Source organism: Calidris pugnax, unplaced genomic scaffold (assembly GCF_001431845.1).
Source record: "Calidris pugnax isolate Ruff unplaced genomic scaffold, ASM143184v1 scaffold19, whole genome shotgun sequence".
In the NCBI taxonomy this organism is placed as follows: domain Eukaryota; kingdom Metazoa; phylum Chordata; class Aves; order Charadriiformes; family Scolopacidae; genus Calidris; species Calidris pugnax.
This window is the reverse complement of record NW_015090775.1, coordinates 3,383,782-3,406,361: the sequence shown is the minus strand read 5'-3', so window position 1 is coordinate 3,406,361 and position 22,580 is coordinate 3,383,782. Positions and strand designations below refer to the sequence as shown.

Below are 22,580 nucleotides of genomic sequence, written 5' to 3'. Positions count from 1 at the left end.
CTCTCTTCTCCCCTCTTTCAAAGACTTGCATATACAGGACAGACAAAAATTATAATCAAGCCTTGTAGTTCAGAACTGCAATTTAGCTATTTGTTTGGAAAGAGAAGGGTTTTTCCTTTCACATACACTTGTCTCTGGATGCTATTTTTCCATGTTACTTTGTAATGCCCTCTTTGGCTGAGGAGGGTAGGCTGGTGGTTTAAGTGATTCAAGAATCCTGTCTATCACTCTGGAGCAGAAATGCAGGCAGTAGGAGGATGCTGGATGATAACATTGCTTTAGGAATATAAGGCAGAGCATGAGAGGAATAAATCTGAACTGGAAGGAAGGCCAGGGCAAACGTAATGAAACATAAGGAAGGTAGTAATGGATGACAGCAAGAGAGATCACAGCTTTGGTTTGTTTGGGTAAAGGACCACATGTAGCCAGACTCCTGCAGGTTAACTGGAAAATGGGATTTCTGCCCTGACCAACAGCCAGCACGATCAACCCACCCACACGAGGCAGCGCTGATACTATCTGCCAAAGCCACAGATCTTAACCATATTTTATCAGTCTGTTGGAGCATAGAGCTAGACTGGGCCTTTTGCCACAAGCCCAGGTTGAAGAGCAATCTAGACAATCAGTATGAGTTTGTGTCAGTAGAAGAATAAGCCTCATAGAAACAGAAAGAAAGGTAACACTGTGGCCTCCAGCCTCCTCTACACTGGGACACATTTCTTCTGATTGTCATATATCTCTTTTGCATATCCCTCTTTTACATTAATACAAGTATATGGGAACGAAAAAGGATTCAAAGGGTTTCTAGATGCAATGGACAGGTCAAAGCACAGACAGATTTTTTCCCCCCCCTCAGGCCATATTTGTGTTTGTTTTAGAAGCAAACACATTCCAATGATATGAAAGAAATACCAAAGCGCCAGACAGATTAAATGGCTGGAGAATGCAGAAAACAAAACAATAATTCATGAAATGGAATCTGCAAAGCTTATAAACGATGATCCTCTTATGCCAAGTATGTATCCAGAAGCAGCGTATAGCTTACGCCCCTGAGCCAAGTCAGCTCCACTGTCTGGGCCCAGAGAGAAGAAAGAGGAGAGCCAAGTGTCCTGTTGTCTCCCTCTCCCACCTCTTCCGTGGCTGTTTCGTGCAGCCAACACCCACGGCTTGTGTTTTTGAAGGGATTTTTCACTCTGGATTAGAACAGCCTTCACGCGGTTACGCAGGGGATGAGCTTGCTTTTCATTTTGTTACATAGAGCTGTAGCTGACAAAGTGACTCTTCCGTGGCTGTTTCGTGCAGCCAACACGCAGGGCTTGTGGTTTTGAAGGGATTTTTCACTCTGGATTGGAACAGCCTTCACGCGGTTACGCAGGGGATGAGCTTGCTTTTCATTTTGTTACGCAGAGCTGTAGCTGGGAAAGGGAATAATCAGCCTTTTATGCTTTATGATGTGCTGCTGTTGTGTAGGAACCGCTGCTGCTGAACCTAGGCAGGAAAAGAAATGTCTCTCCTGCATTTTATTTGTGTACCCACATTCAGGAATTTGTGAACTGCAAGGAGACTTCCATTTCTGTTGTCAAGTTTCTATCTGAAAAAAATTCTTTCTAGCAAAAAGTTTTCTACATATTTCAGTGTCTTCCCATGGGGAAAAATACCCCAGTTCCCATAACTACATAAACACTTGGTACTTACTGGTTATAACACTGTGTACAAATTGATTGCTATATCGTTTTATTTGGGTATTTCTAAAAAAGTATGTGATCACTGTTACTTGGTACTCACAGCATCCGTTACTCAAAAAACAGCATGATGAATTTAACATAAGTGTGAACAGAATATAATGTAATAAATATAATGAGAAGTCAAAATCAGGCTAACAGAAAAAGTGAGGCTCATATTCTAGTTAACTGTGCTACATTTACCATTTCCAGATTTTGTACAAATATTTATCTCTGTATATATTAAGAAGTTCCTCTGACTTCCATACATCCAAACATAAATGCATGTAATTTTTTTATAGATTTGAGGTTTATGAATTTTGAAGTTCTGAATTTTTCTATCTTGTTTAAATGCACAAAAGTAAAGGATTTCCCTTGTGATTTAGTAATATTTTCCACTTCATTTTAATTCTCCTAAATTCACCTCTAATGCACAGCACTGAACTACTTTTGTAAAATTAATCAGTAATTTCTTAGAAATAATTTTTGGGAAATTTTCCCATTCCAAAGAGTTCTCAAGGGCAGACAGAAGAGGTTCCAGACACAACAAATGGATTACATGTTAAAAAGTGCTTCTCTTCTACGTTTTGTTTTGTATTGCATGTTGGAGACTTTAAAGCCAAGTATAACTCATGATAACTATCCTTTTTATTCATGCCATGGAAAAATGGAAGATGTTTCCAGGCTAAAGAAATTATGCCAAAAATATGTAATAATCTTTCAGAGATTATTCATAAATATCAGAATCAATGGATTAGATGTTGTTGAGTTACTGAAACAATTAAGTTAGATTGTTGACTACATATTTGATGAACAAGAATAATATGATTAAAGTTGTTAAAGTTGTTAAAATCAGTTTTGATTACAGTATCTACCCTTTTTTTTTAGCTCAGTGCTAATATAGAGTCCTCTGTGCTGTGTTTCCAGGTTAAAATTTAAATGGAATTTTTAGAAAGGGTATCATATTTGTTCTGATTCCAGGTGCCCTTAATTGCATTGATAGAGACCTAAGAGGGGCTTGGTGTACCCTATAAGTGAATGGGTCTCTGACATGATGGCACATAAATAGAGTCAGGAGTTCACTGAGAGAAACACATTGAGAATATAATAAAGCACCAAACTTAATTACCTCATCATAAATGTTCATAAGACAATCTTATTAAATCTGATCTAACAGGTTCACCATGTGTAAAAAATGTGACTAATTTGCTTCCCTGCCTATTTTTACTGTTGTCTCTATTTCCCTTAGATTTTGCTTGTTTATGTACTACTTGCTTAGAACTCTTGTTGTGCATTACATTTAGCTATTTGATGTATTGTACAGTGTTTTTATTAACTCTAGGTGGAGTACTAATGGGTTTTGATAAGAAAAGACTAGGAAAAGTTTTCTCATTTACGATTTGGATGATTGGTCACACAGTCATAAAAAAAATAAATTGTGACATACAAAATTTTCCAAATATTTACTTTGGTGCCATCATATATATGTATCATTTATTCACAGCAATTGAAACTGGTGCATCTGCCATCTAATACCACTATTAAAAAATGAAGCATGTTGTTTGCTGCTCACTTACAAGTTAAGTGATATGATTGGGCACTTAAAGAAAAGCCTTAAAATATATTAGCGTATTTGAAAGTCAGAATACTCCTATTTACCTTCAAATAAACTACACTAAACATATGATTACCTTATATTTGTTAGCTTTTTTTTCCCTTGTGCTATTGTTGTAACAACTTTTAAAAGATTTTACCTATTTGAGACCCTAGTTTTAAAATGGTAGACTAACCTTGCTCCCAGTAATATATTCTGAACACAAAGAATGGATCTCAGTAATATCTAAAGTTAAATGCAACTCTACCAAAATGTTCTGTTTTGGAGTTCAGTCATACACACAGTGATTTTTGTACCAAGACTCCATCTACTATTGATGTTCATGTGATTTTTCCTATTATCTTAGCAAAACATATGTTTACCATTTCTTGACAAAACTGTCAAGAGGTGTCTTCCAGTCTTCTCTCTGGTTTTTTTTGGTTTGTTATTTTTTTGCAAAACTGGTATTTGATCATACTTATGTGTATCTTACTACATATAATTTTTTTTCAAACTTCAGACTGCTGATGGGATTGTGAAAATATGGAGTGAATCAGGACATCACAGTAACGAGTGGAACAAAGTCGAGTTACACTTGGGGAAACGGAGGAATTTTGAAATTATCTTTGAAGGCATTCGTACCAGAGACCTAGGAGGAGGAGCAGCAATAGATGACATAGAGTTCAACAACTGCACCACAGGTAAGTTCAAGAGGGAAGTTTCTAAAGGGATGCTAAAGGAGAAGTAGAAGGTTCTTGGTTGTTTTTAAATACATCACGGTTTTACTGTTTTTGTCATACTGTCGGTGCCATAGAATCAGTTATGAGTACGTTGTTTTCAGTCATAATTTCGTTACCATTTTCTACTAATTCAAAAAATCTTGTATTAGTGCAGTGTTCTCACACTAAATTATTGCAGATAAATCTAAGAAATGCCTGAGGTTTTGTTTCCTGAATTTATTTGGTTTTGTGTAAGAATTTTTCTTCTTTAATTTAACAGTAAGTTCCTGAGTCTCTGATATCGTATACAGTAATTTTATATAAATTATTTCAGATTATATCAAGTGAAGCCTGTGATCTCACTATTTTATCATAAAGGCTCTTGCCATAAAAATGAGTTGAGATCACAAATCAACCACTGTCACTATTCCTTTTCCCAGTTCAGTTCAAGTGTTAAGGCCAGCAAAGTAAAGAAAACCTTTGACTCCTTCGCGGGATAATTCATCTTTTTATGGACATGGGCTAAAATAACAAAGATAAAAACTGGGTGGATTTTGGCTTCTGTGAAGGAAGGATGTGGTCTTTTTCCCTACTAAGAAACAGTGGGACACAATATAAGTGGATTTGTTGAGTGAGGTGATCATTGCTGATGCCACATATCAACAATATATGAGTTTTGGGGAAGTTTTTTGGGCAAGCTTTAACCTCCTGCTGTGGTCTGGATGCCCATCATCAGTTGGAGTATGGGAAATGCACTTCTGGAGAGCATCTAGTATCATCTGAAAACATGCAAGTTTTGCATTCAGGAATTATTCTGTGGTGTAAACCAAATAACAAAAACTGGATACAACTTGGGACTTACTTCAGAAATGCACTTTAATAAAACTCTAAGGCAGATATACCCTTAAAAAGTGTTCCAGGGACATGAATGCCAGTGATTCCCTTAAATTTTTTCTAAGTGTTTGATAGTTCCCATGGCTATGCATGTGATTATTCTCCAGTGGACAAGGGAAGATGGAAAATGAAGTCCTAGCGGGTGATGAGAGGTCAACATTCCCCTCTCATCTTGAATAACGAAAAAGATGCTGATCTCTCCTGTGCTAAATTGTACTAAGATGTATTAATTCATATGTTGGGGTCTAATTAAATGGCATTTCTGGGATTCTGTCCCATTTTGGGGCTGGAATAATTTTAAACACTTCATTTCGTAGCCAGATTCATGAAGATATTCAGCAAATAAAAATAGCAAGATTAATTTTTCTAAGGAAGAAGAAAACTTCCTAGTAAGTTCATAGAGATGATATCAACATATCTTCATAAAACATAAAAATATTTCTGCTTACTCTTAAGCCCACATATTGTATAATAACCTGAAAACAGACATTTCATAAACATAACGGGAAATATTCCGTTGAGTTGTCATTGCAAGGAAGGAAATTGTTTTAATAGAGAGTTGGAAAGCTGTCACATGAAGGACCTTAAAATATTAAGACTGCCAAAATTTACATTGGTTTTAGTCTATGACCCTACAAATCTGAATGTTAATAGTGTTTTATAACCAGTGTTACATTAAAATACCTTAGCAGTGAAACAGTTCAGAAAGTAACTTGGGTTTATTACCTTATAATATAAGCAACTATTTGCTTTTACAGCACTGCTTCAGCAAGGAGCTCTACTGGGAAACAAGTTGCACCATGTGCTCTAACTACTTGCACATACTTACAGTTTTGGCATAATAATATTCCTGTGTATTTTGCAAAAAATTATTGTTTATAAAGATGGGTGATTCAGAGAAGGCTTTCCTCATAGAATTTTGAAATCACAATTGGAGCTCAATACACAAGTACACATTTTTTTAAAGATTGAATTAGAATACGTGGAAACCCAAGGTGCTAATCCTTTATAGAGTGCTCACTGTTATGGTGGAGGTTTTTACACTGTAGTAAGATACAATCTTTATATAATCAAGAAACACTCATGGCATCTTCAGTAGTGTACGCTAGGCATAGCAGGGTATCGTTAAAGTTTGGGTGTATGTATCCTATGGGAATGGTTTTATGCTTATCTCTTTGCTCTTCAGCGGGGTAAGAGCCCTCTCATATATTTGCTTTTTAACTGCATGTATGTGCATGTGTGCCAGTGCATGTCTGTAAAAAACCCAACCTCCTCCCACCCCTTATTTCCTTGTCTCTATAATGATATTTGAGCTCAAACCAAAGTCAAGAGGGAATCATTGCATTGTCTTTAGTGCCTTTCGTGTCACCTCCGTGTATGATTTTTATTTTCCTTCTACTCCACAAGTTGAGATCTGCTTGCTTAAATTTCTTGAGGCTGTTGGTATGTTGGCCTTCCTGTTGGCATGATGACATGAAGGAACGTGGTCTGACCTTTTTCATTCTTGTTATTGATTCTTTACCTTTGTAGAACAAACAAACAAAATACATTTTGCCAGATTCTCAAAAATAACATTTCAGTCTGACCCAGGACATAGAGCAGGCATGTCATGTCTAAATTGGTTTTTTGCAGCACAGGGTTCACAGTTTTATTGTGTCTGTTGTAACAAAGCTAAAAGACAGCAAACACAATCTTGCTGTGTCCAAACTCAAGGAGAAGAGTAGCATACAAAACGGAAGGGGTCGGGGGTTTCTTCTCAACAAAATGACTTGATTTACAACACATATTCATGTGCTGTGTTTGTAGCTGCAGAATTACTGGGCTAGACACAGTCAGGGTCCTCTTGGGGAACCGAAGGCCATATCTGTATTTTCCACTCAGTCTTATTAGGTTATACTAAAATCTTATATAGTATTACAGGTATGCTAGCCACAGTAATCACATAAGCATGAGGGAAAAACTAGAAGATAATTGAAAATAATTAAAACTTAAATGCTACATTTGAAATAAACAGAAAGGAATGGAAATGAGAGAGCCTTAAAGTGCATGGGGAAAAAATTGAATATTTAGCTGCTCCCCAGCAGATGGATGTAGTGGTGGGGAAGAACATTAGAGCAATTCTGGACCTTTCAGATATTTAACATAGCCTCCTCCTCACAGGCTGTCATTTTGGAGGCTACTGGATGGTATTCCTGGATCATAGTTTACAGACAACACAATAAAATAATTGTCTCTGCAGAAATAATGTATTTGAGTGGAGAGAGTGAAGAGGGAAGAGAGAGACAGTCCACGTGAGGGTATTTCACATGTGAATATTAGAAATTCTTTTATGTAGTATGGTAATATTCAATTGTTAGAGTAGAGTTTAATAAATCCAAAATGTATTTTATTGTACACGTGTTCTCCTTTAGCTTGCTTTCATCTAGTGTGTGATAGCAAGAAGCTGTACACATCGTAAGGGAAACTGCACTGAGGTGGATTAGCTCTGCAGACTTCTTTGCTCTTCACTTGCGTAGCTGTATTTACATAGCTCATGTTATATGAAGATTTTCAACCAACAAAAGAGAATATTTTCACCATTTCCTTTTAAAAATAATTAGTTAAAAGCTTCTATATCAGTAGAATACTACAGATAACTTTATTTATTACAATCTGAGCTTCTGGGACCCTGTCCTGCTAGGCTCATTTCCCTCAGCTCTCACTGATTTCTATGGAAGTGAAGGTCAAGAAGCAGCTGTGGATTCATAGAAAATTCAAGAGGTCTTGGAAACAGAAAAAAAGAAAGTATAAAAGAGTCTTATCAGTTGGTTGTGAGTCGGTAAGTTATGCTTTGGTAGCAAAAATATTTTAAATTCCACATTTGGTATCTTTTTATTTTGTGGTTTTAATTGAAAACTATGAAAAATAATGGAGATCCGTCACAGCCAAAGGAAGATTGTTCTTAATAGTAAATTAATTAATTTATTAATTACATTTGATCTTTTTTTTCCCTTCTTGTACAATACAATTCTGTATGCAACTTTAGTGACAGACTATCTTATGTGACCTGAATGGAGTTTAGAGTGATCATCTCTTGCGCTTTTTACTAATTGACTCTGACCATGCATTAGATTATTTGCAGGCTACAAAATAAATACCTGTGATTTTGCCTTAATAAAAGGTAAAATACCTATGAGTACTGCACATAATAATTCCTAGTGATAATTATATTTTTGAGACTTCTGACACTTATCTTCATGATTACATCTTCTAAAAATCCCATCAGAAATAAGCTGTAGTCTGGTAACCTTATAGACCCGTTCGAGCAGTATTAATTTGCTTTTCCAGCTGATGGCTCACTGACGTCTGACAGTGAATCAAGAATGCAGCTCATCAGATGTGCTGTTGCCACTGGTCTGAATTTTGTACATCTGTAATTTTAAAGAAAAGGAATCTTGGACATATACCTTACTCAGCTGTACCATATATGCTGATTTTGGCATCCCAGGTCATCACCTGAAAAACCAACAGTGGAAGATAAATGAAAATAAGTGACTCATAACTCTATATTCAAATTAAACACAAATTTCTAGAATAGTTGATTATTTAGTTGATATATATATTTTTTCATGGTCTGGCACTTCAGTGCAATAGAAGTCCAGGAAGAAGAGTGAGCCATTAAAGCTCCAGTGATCCTTGTGGGTTGTCTGTTTGGGATCAGACTTCACAAGGCTTTCTTCTCATCTTTAAGTTAAATTGGGTGCATATTCAGTCATACTTGAAGTGGTATTAAAATTATATTTAGTTTTTAAAAGAAAGCAATATTAAAATGCCACATTTCCTATTTATAGGATATTGATTTGCCAAATTGAGCTGAACAGAATTTTTCTTTAAAATATAATAAAGCTTGTTTTGTCTGGTGGTAAACATCTTCTTTCCCTTTCTCCTCATATATTTCTATTCTTCCTCACCTACTGTTTATGGCAAAGACCATAGGTGAAGGCCCTGCAATCCTTTGAACAACTTTGCTTCTATGGTCCCATAAACAAGATTCTTTGAAAGTGTCAGTAAAGAAATCCTTTCTCATTAGAATTCCATCCTGGCTTTGCAGATAAGAGAGAAAACAACTGAAGTATCCTACTGTTTGGGTGCTTAGGCCAACTTTTTTATTTTTAAAATAAGCCAGTGTTTTCTTTGAATCCTCAGCTATGTATCATGCAAAGCTTTACATTTATTGAAGAATTTAGTTTCTTCTACTCAGACACTTGAGAAAAGTTCAAACTCTTATAACAGAAATATTCAGTACAAACCTGGCCCTGAAGGGAGAGGGAAGGGAGTTCAGGCAGAGAAAGCTGCCGGTGCTGATTCACTCAGATAAACATTTGTATTCAGCCAGAACATATGTCCCGTTACCTGTTGGGTTTGGGTTTTTTTTATCTTTTCCTTATTCTCTTTTTTCCTCTTCAAAATATTTTAATGTTTCATGATGTTTTTCACTTGTTTTTATAAATAGGTCAAGGATAGGGCGTTCTGACATGGGACACTGGAGTTGCATCACTGGGCTAAACTTCTCAGTAAATGTGCTGAAATTAATGATAAAATTCTTATTTATTAGTCTAATGTTTGGGTGTTTGGATTTTGCCTCTAGAAGGAAATTATTCTTTGATTTCATGGTTATCTGTCAGTTTAGAAATTGCTAATATCCATTGAATCCGCTTCATTGTAGAGGAAGAAAGCTCATTTTGAGAAGTCTAGTAATTTTTGGTAGCTTTAACTTACTTTGTGTTACTGTAACATACATTAACTTGAACGTGCTTTGTCTTTTTGGAGTGAAAGTCTTACAGAACTCAGACCTCATTACACTCAGAAGAGGGTACAGATGATGTGCAATTTGTTTTTAGGAAAGAAATAATCTCCCTTCTGGGAATGTGAAATGGGCACAGCTGTCTTCTGCAGGACATGCCCAACGTCCTTGCACAAAGGGCTCAGTGGGGAGGGCAGTGTGATCAGGAGGGATGCAGGAGAAATATGGGCTCCCTCCACCCAGCTTGCCAGGGCTGCTGCAGTTAGACTGGGGGAAGACTTGAATCCCTGCACAAGTCCTGTTATGCACAAAGCGATTGCTTAAATAGACTTTTTAAGTCTATTTAATAAATTTAATAAGTCTATTAAGACGTATTAAGACTTTCTAGAAATGTATGAAAAAATATAAAATCATTTTTACTGAAGAAACAAATATTATCTAACTGATCTACTGAAGAAACAAATATTATCTAACCTGGCTTCAGGGAACGAATAGTATTGCATTTGACAGTTGTCTTTGAAAAGATTAAAAGAAAGGAAAGAAGATAAATGTGGCACCGGTTTGAAAGTAACAGTGTTTTCTACTTTTGTCACACTGTACAGCAGTGATTTACACACCCGTAATACTGCAGGACTGTTTGAGATTATGTACAAAACGCACAAGAGCTTAACCAAAAGATTTTTTTGGCCATCTTTCCTTGATTTTGCAACTCTCAGATTCTCGTTAGGAAAACATTCAAAGTCACTTGCCACAAATTTTGAATACGAGAAACAAGTTTTAGCTTTTACATAATTTTTCATGCAGAGGAGTCAGTTTTTTCAGTTTCTGTTTATCTTATGTGAATCTTCTGGAAACAAGTTTCTGACTTCAGATTCCAAACGGATAAAGCCCAGAACATCACTGCATGCCCAGTTCTTGGTGCTTCTCCCTAGTGTCTTCTTTAGTATTAACAAGTCATAGCAGCTTCCTGCATGAGGGTATTGTGAGTAGGAGCTCCTTATCCTGCTCATACATCCTACACTGAGGCCAGTATTTCAGTCTTAATCAAATACAAAAGCTTTTGTCTTTGTCTGGTATGGGTTTTTATACTTCATGATATCAGCACCAGAAGTTGAAGAGAATTTTTTTTCTTATATTTTGTATTGCTTGATTTAGTGCCATTTGTACATTTCCAGAACTATGGATTATTTTTCTACTCTTGCAGTTTGTTTGGTGGCCGTAGCCACCGTAATGCTGTTTGCCTTGAGCATCCTTAAGTCTGTTGGCAGACTTTTGTATCTACAGGGTAGATTCTCTCCTAAGAGTCAATACAATTTGTTAGATGTGCTGTTTATGTCAGAGCCAACACATATCTTTGAATTAAATCTGGGCTTTAAAATGACACATTCTGTGAGGACAACTCCCTATGGTTTTTGAATTGCAAAAGAACTTTATTTGAAATGATATCTAGTTGGCATGAGTGGAAAACTTTCATCTAGTTTTCCCTGCAAAAAACTGCCAAGGTCATCCACGGACAGAAACATTATTGATGAGTTTGCTAATAGAGTTTTAATGTTCTATAAAAAGTCATGCAGAAAAGGGTACTGAACATTTGGGATAAGCAAATGAAAAGCTTGAGGCAAACTGTTTCATAATTTCTGAACTTTAGAGTACTGAGTACAGTTGAGTTCTAGTTCTAATGAAACCTTCTAGGAGCTTTTATTTCATGCATTTTAATTTAAACCAAAGGTGAAGCTTAAAAAGTAAAATTACTTTTGTTGAGTAAAATTTTAAATAAAACATTTTTATTTTTTTTAATCTTTGATTATTCCTGTGTTTCAAGTATGAAACAGGGGAGGGAAGGGATGTAAGCACTCTAACTGCACAATCAATTCAAAGAACAAATAATAAAAAGAGGTGGTTTTTCAGTTGTAATCTGAAAAAATTTCAGGTCAGAAAGGGCCTTAATTTCTAAGAAAGATAAATAGGGAGAGTAAAGTCACATCTTCCTTGAATATACATTACATTTTTCATTTCATGGTGTTGAGAAGACGAGGTTTTACTATTGAGCGAGTATATTGGTTCCTCTTGGAGAGAGCAGAGAAGATGAGACTCTTGGTAAACAGCAGCTCGGTGCAGTTGAGTTACATGTTGCTTTTCAAAACAGCTCAAGGTCTTGCTCACTGCAGCCTTTAGCAACCATAATAACTCAGGATTCACCCTCTGCCTGTCACAAGCACATAGCACTGGCCAAACATAACCTCTGACAGCCTTTTCAGGTCTTAAGTGTTAGAATGCAACACAGCAAGTGCATCTCTTCTTTATGGCTGTGTCATCCATCAGTTCTTTCATGACAAATACCATGATAAATATCATGATATATAGAACATTCATTGTGTCAACCTAATGCCCAATCTATGAAACTTCCTATGAAACTTATCTATCAAATGAAAAGATTTTTTGCAGTTATATGTTTTGTTCCAGACAGTCAACATCTATAGCTTATAGAGCTGATACTTGCCCTGTACAATTCTTTCCATGGTTTTAGATGTAATGGATATCATAGGAATATCTTCATCTTTACAAAACATTGGTAAAAGAAAGGTCTTGCACTCACAGTCAGAGAAAAGTTGCTGGCTCAGTGCTGTCTTCTAGTAGCAAACTTGAAAGAAAGACAACCATTTTTGTGAGTTCTTTCGTAGACAATCTTTTCCTGGTGACTGAAACGAAGTGTCTGGGTTGGTAGTGTTGTAGTTATCAGTTATCTCCAAATGAATCTTGTTATGTCTATAAATTCTGGGAGTACCGTATGAGCTAGTTTTCCATAGATAACATTTTCTGGAGGTGGATATAAGTATATAGCTTGTGATTTATCCATGGTAGACTCACAATTTATTTATGGAATACATGGTGTGCATCTATGCCTTGCTTGTTTCCTGCAGATATATACAAACACACACATGTATTCTTACTAGGGAAGGTCTTATCTTTGCTAGTATTCTGAGAATTGCATTGTACAGAACGAGATATGAAGAAATGAAAGTGAGGGTATGTAAATGCAAGTTGTATGGCAGCCACCATTAACATGCTTCTTTTATGGGGTTTAGTGATCCAAAAGCCAAACCAGTTCTATTGGTCTCTTAAAAACTCCTTAGAAGATTATATGGCTCTTTGCTGCACCAATCCAAATTGTACTTAATTGAAAAGTGATATCCTGTGTATGCTTTTTTCCTTTTCAAGTGCTGCCATTTCATTTGGCATAGGGATTTGCATAACATGTAGTCAGTAGTTACTACTTCATCTAGACTATGTCCTGTCCTAGATTCTTGTGGTGTCCTGGTTTTCCGGAAATGCTACCATTCCAAGGGGAAACCAAATAAATGGGTACGATAAACCATTACTATTTTGCTGTGCCATAATAATTGTTTTTTGTTGTTGGTTTTCTTTTTTTTAAAAAAAATTATGAGTGTCTAATCCCCAAATATTTATTGTAAGGGTAAAAAGGTGGTTTAACAAGGATATGTGCTGTGGCCTGTCAGCTTTGATCTAGGAGAAAATCAACAGTTTAATTGCTCCACTGATTCTTGTTAATCTAGTAATTTCTATGCTGATTCAAAGCTCAGTTGGCTTTGAAAGATACGAAATGCTTCTTTGTGTTTCTGTGTTCTATGTTCTATACTATTTTGTTTTGATTTGGGGTGTTTTTTTTGTTATCTATAGTCTCTTTTTGTGGGAAAGGAATGGATTGTGGTCTGTTCACTTACAGCATATCCGTATAGTCTTCAAACCCCACAAGTTTATGGACTGAATAATGGTAGGAGAAGAGAGAGCAAAGAATAATGAAAAACAAAAGTAACTTGCCCAGGAAATTTACAAGAGTGTTGGAAATGAATAAACAGCATTGGAGCTTCTGTTCTCATTAAAATAACCAAACACACACTCCCCCCAATTTTTACAGCCGTATGCTATTTCTTTTTCACTCATGCTGTAGATCAACAGCCCGTGTCTGTATGGATATTGTCCGTGATGTAAAATTATGTGTAGAATTGAGCAAACAATCGATTGTTTAGTTTAGTGGCTAAACCAAAAGTTTGGAAGAAGGTGATGTCAAAAAAGAACATTTATAGCTTTTTCATTAAGTGCTATTTTCTTTCTGATGAAGCATTTTCTTAAGATGAAATGTCTTTTTTTTTTTTTGCTTTTACATATCTTGGCTGTATTCAAATTTTTATAGCATATTCAGAAAAAAGCTTAGCCCTTATCAAAAACATTTCAACTCCCTGTAATTCATGTCATTCCCACTGTGTGACAAATGCATATTTGTGTATTGGATATTTCACTGTTTTCCACCTCTGACATTTTCATACATGGAGTCAGATCATTCTTTTGCTTGCTGTGGCTCACTGGTCCATTTTAATGTTGTATCTTCTCAGAGATAACTTCAGAGTAACACAGTCAGCAAAGCACAACTGGTAATTTGCTTTTACATATCTTGGCTGTATTCAAATTTTTATAGCATATTCAGAAAAAAGCTTAGCCCTTATCAAAAACATTTCAACTCCCTGTAATTCATGTCATTCCCACTGTGTGACAAATGCATATTTGTGTATTGGATATTTCACTGTTTTCCACCTCTGACATTTTCATACATGGAGTCAGATCATTCTTTTGCTTGCTGTGGCTCACTGGTCCATTTTAATGTTGTATCTTCTCAGAGATAACTTCAGAGTAACACAGTCAGCAAAGCACAACTGGTAATTTTTATTATTTTTTTTTAATTATAATTTTTGCCGTAATTTGTTTGCAGTATATTCAACAGTATGTTAATTTTTCCTTATAGATTTCTTGAGCTGTAGTTGGAAGAAAGAAGTGAGAAAGAAATTTGGCATATTTTGTCATGGTTTTTTCTGCTTAGAATAGTTTTTTTTGTATGCTTGGATTTTCATGGAACGTTGTGAGTTAGACTATTTGAAAAAAAATAGATAATATTACATGCCATATATAATCAGCCGTCGTCCAATATTTTTCTACTTACTGCTGATCAAAGTAGGAGATAATATTACATGCCATATATAATCAGCCATCATCCAATATTTTTCTACTTGCTGCTGATCAAAGTACAACTGAGGAACATGATCAGTCAAAAAGCTATATATTTTTACATGTAATCCCACACAACCAAAATATGCAACGAAATAAGTCGTAATGAAAATTTCTCATTTTGTCTGAAATGTCAGTTTTAAAAATATCTTAAGCTGTTCATTAGGAAACATTGTTTTGCTTTATACTGCAGGTCTCTAGAGGGAGGATTGAATACTGTTCTTGGAAATATCCATCTCCAAATTCAACACTGATAGAAACTCAAACTCAGACTTTGGCAACCCTGTAATTTTGATGACTACATTGGATATTTTTTATATCCAGCCAAAAGGATAAAATTCACAGATATGTGACTCTGTGTTTGGACTTTATGGCATTTGCATCTGTTGAGATATGAGTTTTCATTAGGACTGTACATGGATCATGTTTTATTTTAGGATAAACTAAGAAATAAATAATATTCTGAAATGCTCTTTTCTGGTATGTTTGAAGTGCTGTAAAGTAGCTTATTAAAAAAAGAATAACTTTAATATTAAGTGCTAAATATAAATAATAGAGTAACATAGCATTGCCTTGATTAAAGGTAAAAGGAGGTAAAGGTGAGAAATACGATGAACCACAAAGCCATGGATTTTCAAATGTCATTCCTCTGTCGGGTGATAATGTACCTTGTTCATAGGCAGTGAATAAGATGTGAAAAATATTGTATCCTCATGACTCTGCTGTCATATAATTTCTATCATGATTTAAGTCACTTAAGAAAATCAGTTGATTTTCCAGTGCATGGGAGTGAATGGAGATGTGGTAGTCGGACTCCTCTCGTAAGTGCCCCCTGACAAAACAGGAGGCAATGGGGAAAAATTAAAAAAAACCAACAACACAACAACAACAAAAAACCCCAGAAAATTTTATCTGAACACATAAAAGTACTTTTTGTACTGTGACCGTGGTCAAACACAAGCACAAGTTGTCCAGAGAGGTTATTGAGTCTCCAACTGTGGATATATTCGAACTGGACAGGGTCCTGCACAACCTGCTGTAGCAGAGTCTGCTTGAGCAGGGCTTTGGACTAGATGATCTTGAGATACCTCTGCCAACCTCAACTATTCTGTGATTGTCCAGACTTTAGGAGAAGCCATTTTAGTAAAATTTTGGTAGTATTTTCAATCAAGTTTTATCACACTATTTGAGAGATGTGTGAAAAATGCCTTAAGCATCATAAACGATTCAGTCATTTTTTCCTCAAGACTTCACTCCTTTGCTAAGGGCTCTCTGCCACACGGATTCTCTGTAACAGGCACCCACAGCTTTTCCTGTATTTAAGGCATTCGTGGCAATGCTGTTCTCTGTGGATTCCCTGAGGTTCAGTTCAAATTGACAGTGTAAAATTAAAAACCAAAACAAGACAGGTATGAATTTGAAGCCAGATTTCATTTATACCAATGCTCAAGTACGTATTTATTTCAAAACTGAAAATTAAAGTCAGGTCCTGCAGGTAACCAGCCTCATGACTGTTTGGGTTTTTTGTGTTGTTTTTTTTTTTTCTATCCATTTTAGAATTGGAATTACATTTTCATGCTGTGTTGTTGCTCTGTTGAATATTACCTTGAGTACGTGTTTAAGCTAAACCAAAAATTTAGTTCTCCTTTCCTATTTAGCTTCAATGAGAACTTAATTCCTCAGTCTGTAAAATTCAGTAAGTACCTCTATTTGAGGAGATTAATATCCTGGCAACAATAACTTTCCCTCCTGAAAATATGGGCCTGCACAAAGGTAAATATCAAGGTGTTCTGTCCAGACTGTATTTAATGATGTGTTACATTTTAGTCATGTTTGAAGGAAAAAATGAGACATATATTATGAATTGAGTCAAAATGCACTCTCCTAAATGTTTCATTGCACAACTTGGAGCTCTAGAGAGAAAAACAGTCTTAGGTTAATAGGAGTACATCTGAAATGTTGCATTTGGGATTATCGGAACTGTTTCAATTAGTGCTAATTGAAATTATGCACCCAGTGCACTGAAGTAAAAAATAATTTATGTAAATTTCTTTATCATCTGACAATTCAGAGATGGCTGAATCTCAGCACTCTTTGGCTTTGACCCTAGCACTTTATGTGCAAGTTACTAACTTACTCTCATTGTATGACACAATTTTCACCCACTTTCAAAGGTGATCAAAAATTGTTGTTGTAAAACAGATTGTCATATTAAATATCATAAAAGGAATCTCTGGGCAGTTCACACACTCAGACCAGAATTTCTCTAAACTCTTCAAAAAAGTAAATGTCTTATAAAGGCTTTAAAAGTTTATGCATTACGTAAATGTTGAAGAACAGTGATTTTTTCTCATTTTAAAATGTTCTTATTTTCTAAATGATGTCCTGTAGTTATGAGCAGAATACAGCCTTTAGCCTGTGTACTTTCCAACAGCTCACACATCCCTTTTTTATGGAACATGCACAAGAAATACACTGGGGAAACAGTCATGCTGGTGCTGAACTGAATTTTCTCCCAGGCAAAACATCCTACCCTGGAAGCTTTGGGCAAGGCTAGTCTAAGACATGTGTAATGCACCATTAAAAGAGGGACACCAAATAACATCTGTTGGAAGCAGTAAATCACTGTTTGGTGTATAATGGCTAAACGAATGAAAAAAAAAAAAGAGCATCATTTTGATTCAATTACAATATTGATTTAAGTGTCTTCTTGGTTCCAGCTGGAGAGAATCCCAGGGAATGCCCTGCCCTCACTGATTTTGTGTGTGGAAATGAGAATTGCATAGAGTCTCAGTTTGTCTGCGACTATAAACCGGACTGTGAAGACCTGTCAGATGAAGCTGACTGCAGTAAGTATCTCTTTATGTATTAATGCAATCTCCAGTTAATATTATAACTTTCAATTCTGTAGCATAGCTTAGGTGAATTCAGGCAGCTACTCAGAAGATAATTACAAGCAGGTTGCCTGCTCCCCCAACACAGAAGTTCTGACATTTTCAGATCCTCAGAGACATTTGCTGCAAAAAGTATTTAAGTGTGATTTAGCTGTGAAAGTGTACCTTACTCAAACCAAAGATTGAATAGATAAAAAAAAACAAACCCCAAAAAACAGATTAAGGACTAAAAACCAACTTAAGGGATAAAATCCATGGATAACAATACAAATTAACTCTGAGAAGAAATGTAAACTCATTAATTAAGTTGAAAGCATGTTGAGCTTTCAATGTTGATTGAAAAAGCTAAGTAAGCAAACTAATGCATAATAACATTTAGACATGATTCTGCTATAAAAGTGTTTATTTAAAAACAATCCCATGTTCCTTTCAAATTAATCCTGTCTTTGTGATCTGAGTTGTGTCACTACTACATGTTCGTTGTTCTTTATTTTTGCTTCTACTACAGAGCTATGAAAATATTATCTTGCTGTTACTCAATTCCAGATGAAATTCAGTCTGTTTATATTTTTATAGACCTAGTGAATACTGAGACCAAGTTTGTCTGTAGGTATTCTTCAGTAATTGTCAGAGATGGAAGAGCACATCTCAATTTTGAAAATCTGGATCAAGTTAACAGGCTTTACAATTCAAACTTGAAACTCAAAAGCAGTAAAACATGGTGCCTTTGTTCCTGCTCCACGTCTTTATTTCTTTGCAGTCACTGACCAGACCAGATTTTTGGAATAGGAAGCTTACATAGTCCATATATACAGTTCAATAATCAGACTGATTCTTAATCTTTGAGCTTGAGGGCCAAATTCTGCCATAATGCAGATATGATCAAAAGTAACCTTGGTAGATAGATAAAATAAATGCATTACATGCATTGATTCAATGCTTGCATTGTGTTGAAGTCCAAGTACTCCACTGAAATCAACCAATACTTGGTGATCCCCTGAAAGTCAAAGGCATTTTCTCTTGCATGGAGTTGCTAAATGCTTTGACTGGAAAGGGTTACAAAAATAATAACCCTTTATTGGGTGATGTAAATTATAGCCATACAGCAGACTTACAACTTGGAATACATGTGCAGATGTCACTATGGGAGACTTAACTTTGATTTTCTTCCGCTTTGTTGTTTTCATAGAAGTAAATAACTTTTAAGCAAAAGTTCTGAAGTACATGCACTGAAGCTGGTGCCTCTATTTCTGGTTTCCACCTCCTTCAGTGCTTTGCATTCCAGTGACTTTGTGAGTCATATATTCATGGAAATGAACCTGTGTTGAACGATAACTTTAAAAGACTAGCTTTTTTCAAGTAGACGCCAAGAAAAGATTTTAAACAATAATCTTTATTTCTGCATATAATATTAACATTTTTTCAGGAGTTAGACAAAGTAAATGCGGGAAAATACTCTGTCAACTCACCCTTGTAACATTTCACAGACCTAATAGAGACACAGTAAGTCTGAATTGCTGTCCAACTTAAACTGTTCTGTAAAGATATTCAGAAAACTATTGAGAAACTTGATTTATTCTGTAAATATTGTTACAGGATATAGTAGCTTCATTGAGAGGGGGTGTGTTCTGTATTGTCTGGAAGGACTGTGATTGCATCAACTCTCTTTTCTTAGTCTTTCTTAATCAGGTAACAGCTGGAAATATTTCAGGCCCTAAATGATCTTGAACCACAGTAAGGCAAACCAGACTTTGCTATATTGCAGAAAAGCTTTTCCAAGGGAAGAAAAAAAAACCCCAACTGATATTCACTATAAATAAATAGAATGAAATATTCTTTTATTGTAGATGGAAAGGCTATAGTTACATCAAAATGTTTTCATCAGTCTTTAGTCTTGCAGTTGCTGCAGAACTGACAAAATATCAAATTTAGAATAGAGGAGAGATACTGTAATCTCGCATACAGAATACCCACATAAGGTATAATATTTCCTTATCTTCTGTATCTTAGTTCCAACAAATGAGACCTTACATTTGGATAAACACACATTTTCCCTGAGCATATATATCTTATAGATGAGAATGAACAACATTTATGGGCACGTAATGCCTTTTAGATATGGAAACACGATTTTTTAACAAAAAGGGAACAGGAGCTGCTTAAGCAGACATGAGAGCAGAACAGGTACAGAGAAAACCCTTCACAGTCTAACCTACCTCACCCTAAGTTGTTATGGCCACATTTTTCTGCATTTTTTCTCCTTTCCTCTGAGCTCACATTCAGAGCTTATTTCATGTTCTACTATGGTTTTATACCAGTGTGATTTGAAAGAAGTAAATGGACCATAATCTACTCAGCAGCAATTCCTCTGTGCAGCATTCGGATGAAACGAATTCTACCTACGTAGGCTGGTGGATGTTTTTTTTGAGTTGTTTTTTTTTAATAAACTCATGGAAATTACTTACTCTATGCTTCATTCAATCCAGTCAGGCAATCTTGCAAAATTTTCATTCTCTTTCAGTAACTCACTGAGTTGAAAAGTATTGAGGTGAAAAAAGCACACATGAAAGCAGTTTCAATTTTCATGAATTGCAGCCAATTATACACCCAGATTTGATTAATAGCAAACCTCAGTGTGGATGAACCAGCTAGAGGAGTGCTTGAATTATTGAAATAAAAGCAATTTTTCATATAAATGGAACAATCCTCTTCCCTTGGCTTCTAAATATACTCTGTTTACCCATAAAATAAAAAGTGCCCAGCAGGTGCATGTATGTCATGTGACTCCATCGAGCTTGTAAATATGGTCCATAAATATTTATTAATAATTGCCTTCTGAAAGCCCTGTTAGGATAAAGTTCCTAAAGTCAGGCAATCTATTATGAATAGTATAAATTCCAAATGGATTTGGACTTTGATCTTGTTAGAGCTGTACGAGAAAATTGTGCTTGCTGTTTTGATTAATGGGTTCTCTTCTTTACCAGACCTGCCCATGAGGCTGTTTGGTGTTGGATTCAGGCTTTATTAGGCTTACACGATGCTTGTAATGCAGCATCAATGTGGCAACGCTCAGGGCATTTGTTTATTCCTTTTATGATTCCTGAAGGCTGTGCTGTGAATAGCACTGACACAAACACAGAGCAGTTGAGGTGGGCAGGCAGCTCTGGTGGTCGTCTAGTCCAACATCCTACCCAAAGCAGAGTCTACTGCAATAAATTGCCCAGTGCTATGCCAGTCAGGTTTTGAATATCTCCAAGAATGAAGTCTCCACAACTTCTCTGGGCAACCTGTGCCAGTGTTTGACTAGCCTGATTGCTCTTTACAACTACCTGAAAGGAGGGTGTAGCCAGGGGGGTTGGTCTCTTCTCCCCAAAAAAAAAAAAAAAAAAAAGACAAGTTTTTTCTTAGGCTAAAAAGGCTTCCTGTATCTGTGTCCACTGCCTCTTCTCCTGACACTGGGCACCACTGAGAAGAGTCTGGCTTTCTTGTCTTAACAACTACCCAGCAAGTATTTATACACACTGATAAAATCACACTGAGCCTTCTGTTCTCAAGGATGAACAGTCTCAGGTCTCTGAGCCTCTCCTCATGACAGACGCTTCAGTCTCTTGCAATACAGTAAGAGTACAGTACATTACAGAACAGCACAGATCCTTCTCCCACTATTCAGTGGGATCTATATTGTTCATCGGATCAACACCTGGGGGTGTTGGTGAACTGTCGGCTGAACACAAGCCAGCAGTGTGCCCAGGTGGCCAAGAAGGCCACCAGCATCCTGGCCTGTGTCAGGAACAGCGTGGGGAGTAGGACTCGGGAGGTGAAGGTCCCCCTGTACTGGGCACTGGTGAGGCCCCACCTTGAGTACTGTGTCCAGTTTTGGGCCCCCTACCATAAAAAAGACATTGAGGTGCTGGAGCGGGTCCAGAGAAGGGCGACAAAGATGGTGAGGGGTCTGGAGAACAAGTCTTATGAGGAGAGGCTGAGGGAGCTGGGGACTTCTCTGGGCAACCTGTGCCAGTGTTTGACTAGCCTGATTGCTCTTTACAACTACCTGAAAGGAGGGTGTAGCCAGGGGGGTTGGTCTCTTCTCCCAAGTCACAGGCGACAGGACGAGAGGAAATGGCCTCAAGTTACACCAGGGGAGGTTCAGGCTGGATATTAGGAAAAATTTTTTCACTGAAAGGGTTATCGGACATTGGAATGGGCTGCCCAGGGAGGTGGTTGAGGCACCATCCCTGGAGGTGTTCAAAAGACGGGTTGATGTGTTGCTGGGAGATACGGTTTAGTGATGGTGTTGCTTTTTGTTTGTTGTGTGGGTGTTTATTTTTGTCAAAATTAGGTTTACGGTTGGACAAGATGATCTTTAAGGTCCCTTCCAACCTAGAAGGTTCTGTGATTCTGTGAAAATTATTCTTCTTTTAAGATATTTGTCCTATATATTTAACTAAGGTGACACATTTTTACGGAACAGCGAGTCAATGGAGTTACTGTCAGTGTGTGTGCAGATCTTGGTCATACAAAACAGGTTTTTGATAATTATGAGTTATTTCTACAAAGAATCCTCTCAGAGGGATATTTTTCACTCTCACTCAGCAGTTGTGTAGCTGTCTCTGCTTTATAGCTAAGGAAGAGACCTTTAAAAACCAAGGAAGAGTTTGTGATGCTATTTGAGTCATCTCTTCATGTCCACCACAGCATTTGCATAATTTTGTTAATTAATTACTTTTCCAAACTCACCTGAAATGTCAGCAGCAGATCTAGAAACGGGAAGTTTAACAAAGATCACCTGAATTTAGTCAGTTTCCTACTCACTAGAAATTCTCTCTCATCATAAAACTGCCTTCATGCATAACACTCCCAAGGATGAGACAACATATGTTCATGAAAAATGCCACT

At 36.4% G+C, this 22,580-nt stretch overlaps 1 protein-coding gene across 1 annotated transcript in view; it reads left to right on the top strand.

Moving 5' to 3' along the window:
* The window catches only part of MALRD1 (MAM and LDL receptor class A domain containing 1), a 279,653-nt gene that overhangs the window by 173,267 nt on the left and 83,806 nt on the right, over positions 1–22,580 (top strand). Inside the window, exons 30-31 of the mRNA XM_014945933.1 lie at positions 3,836–4,016; positions 17,511–17,639. Of these exons, the coding sequence (XP_014801419.1) occupies positions 3,836–4,016; positions 17,511–17,639 (310 nt within the window). The remainder of the gene's footprint in view (positions 1–3,835; positions 4,017–17,510; positions 17,640–22,580) is intronic.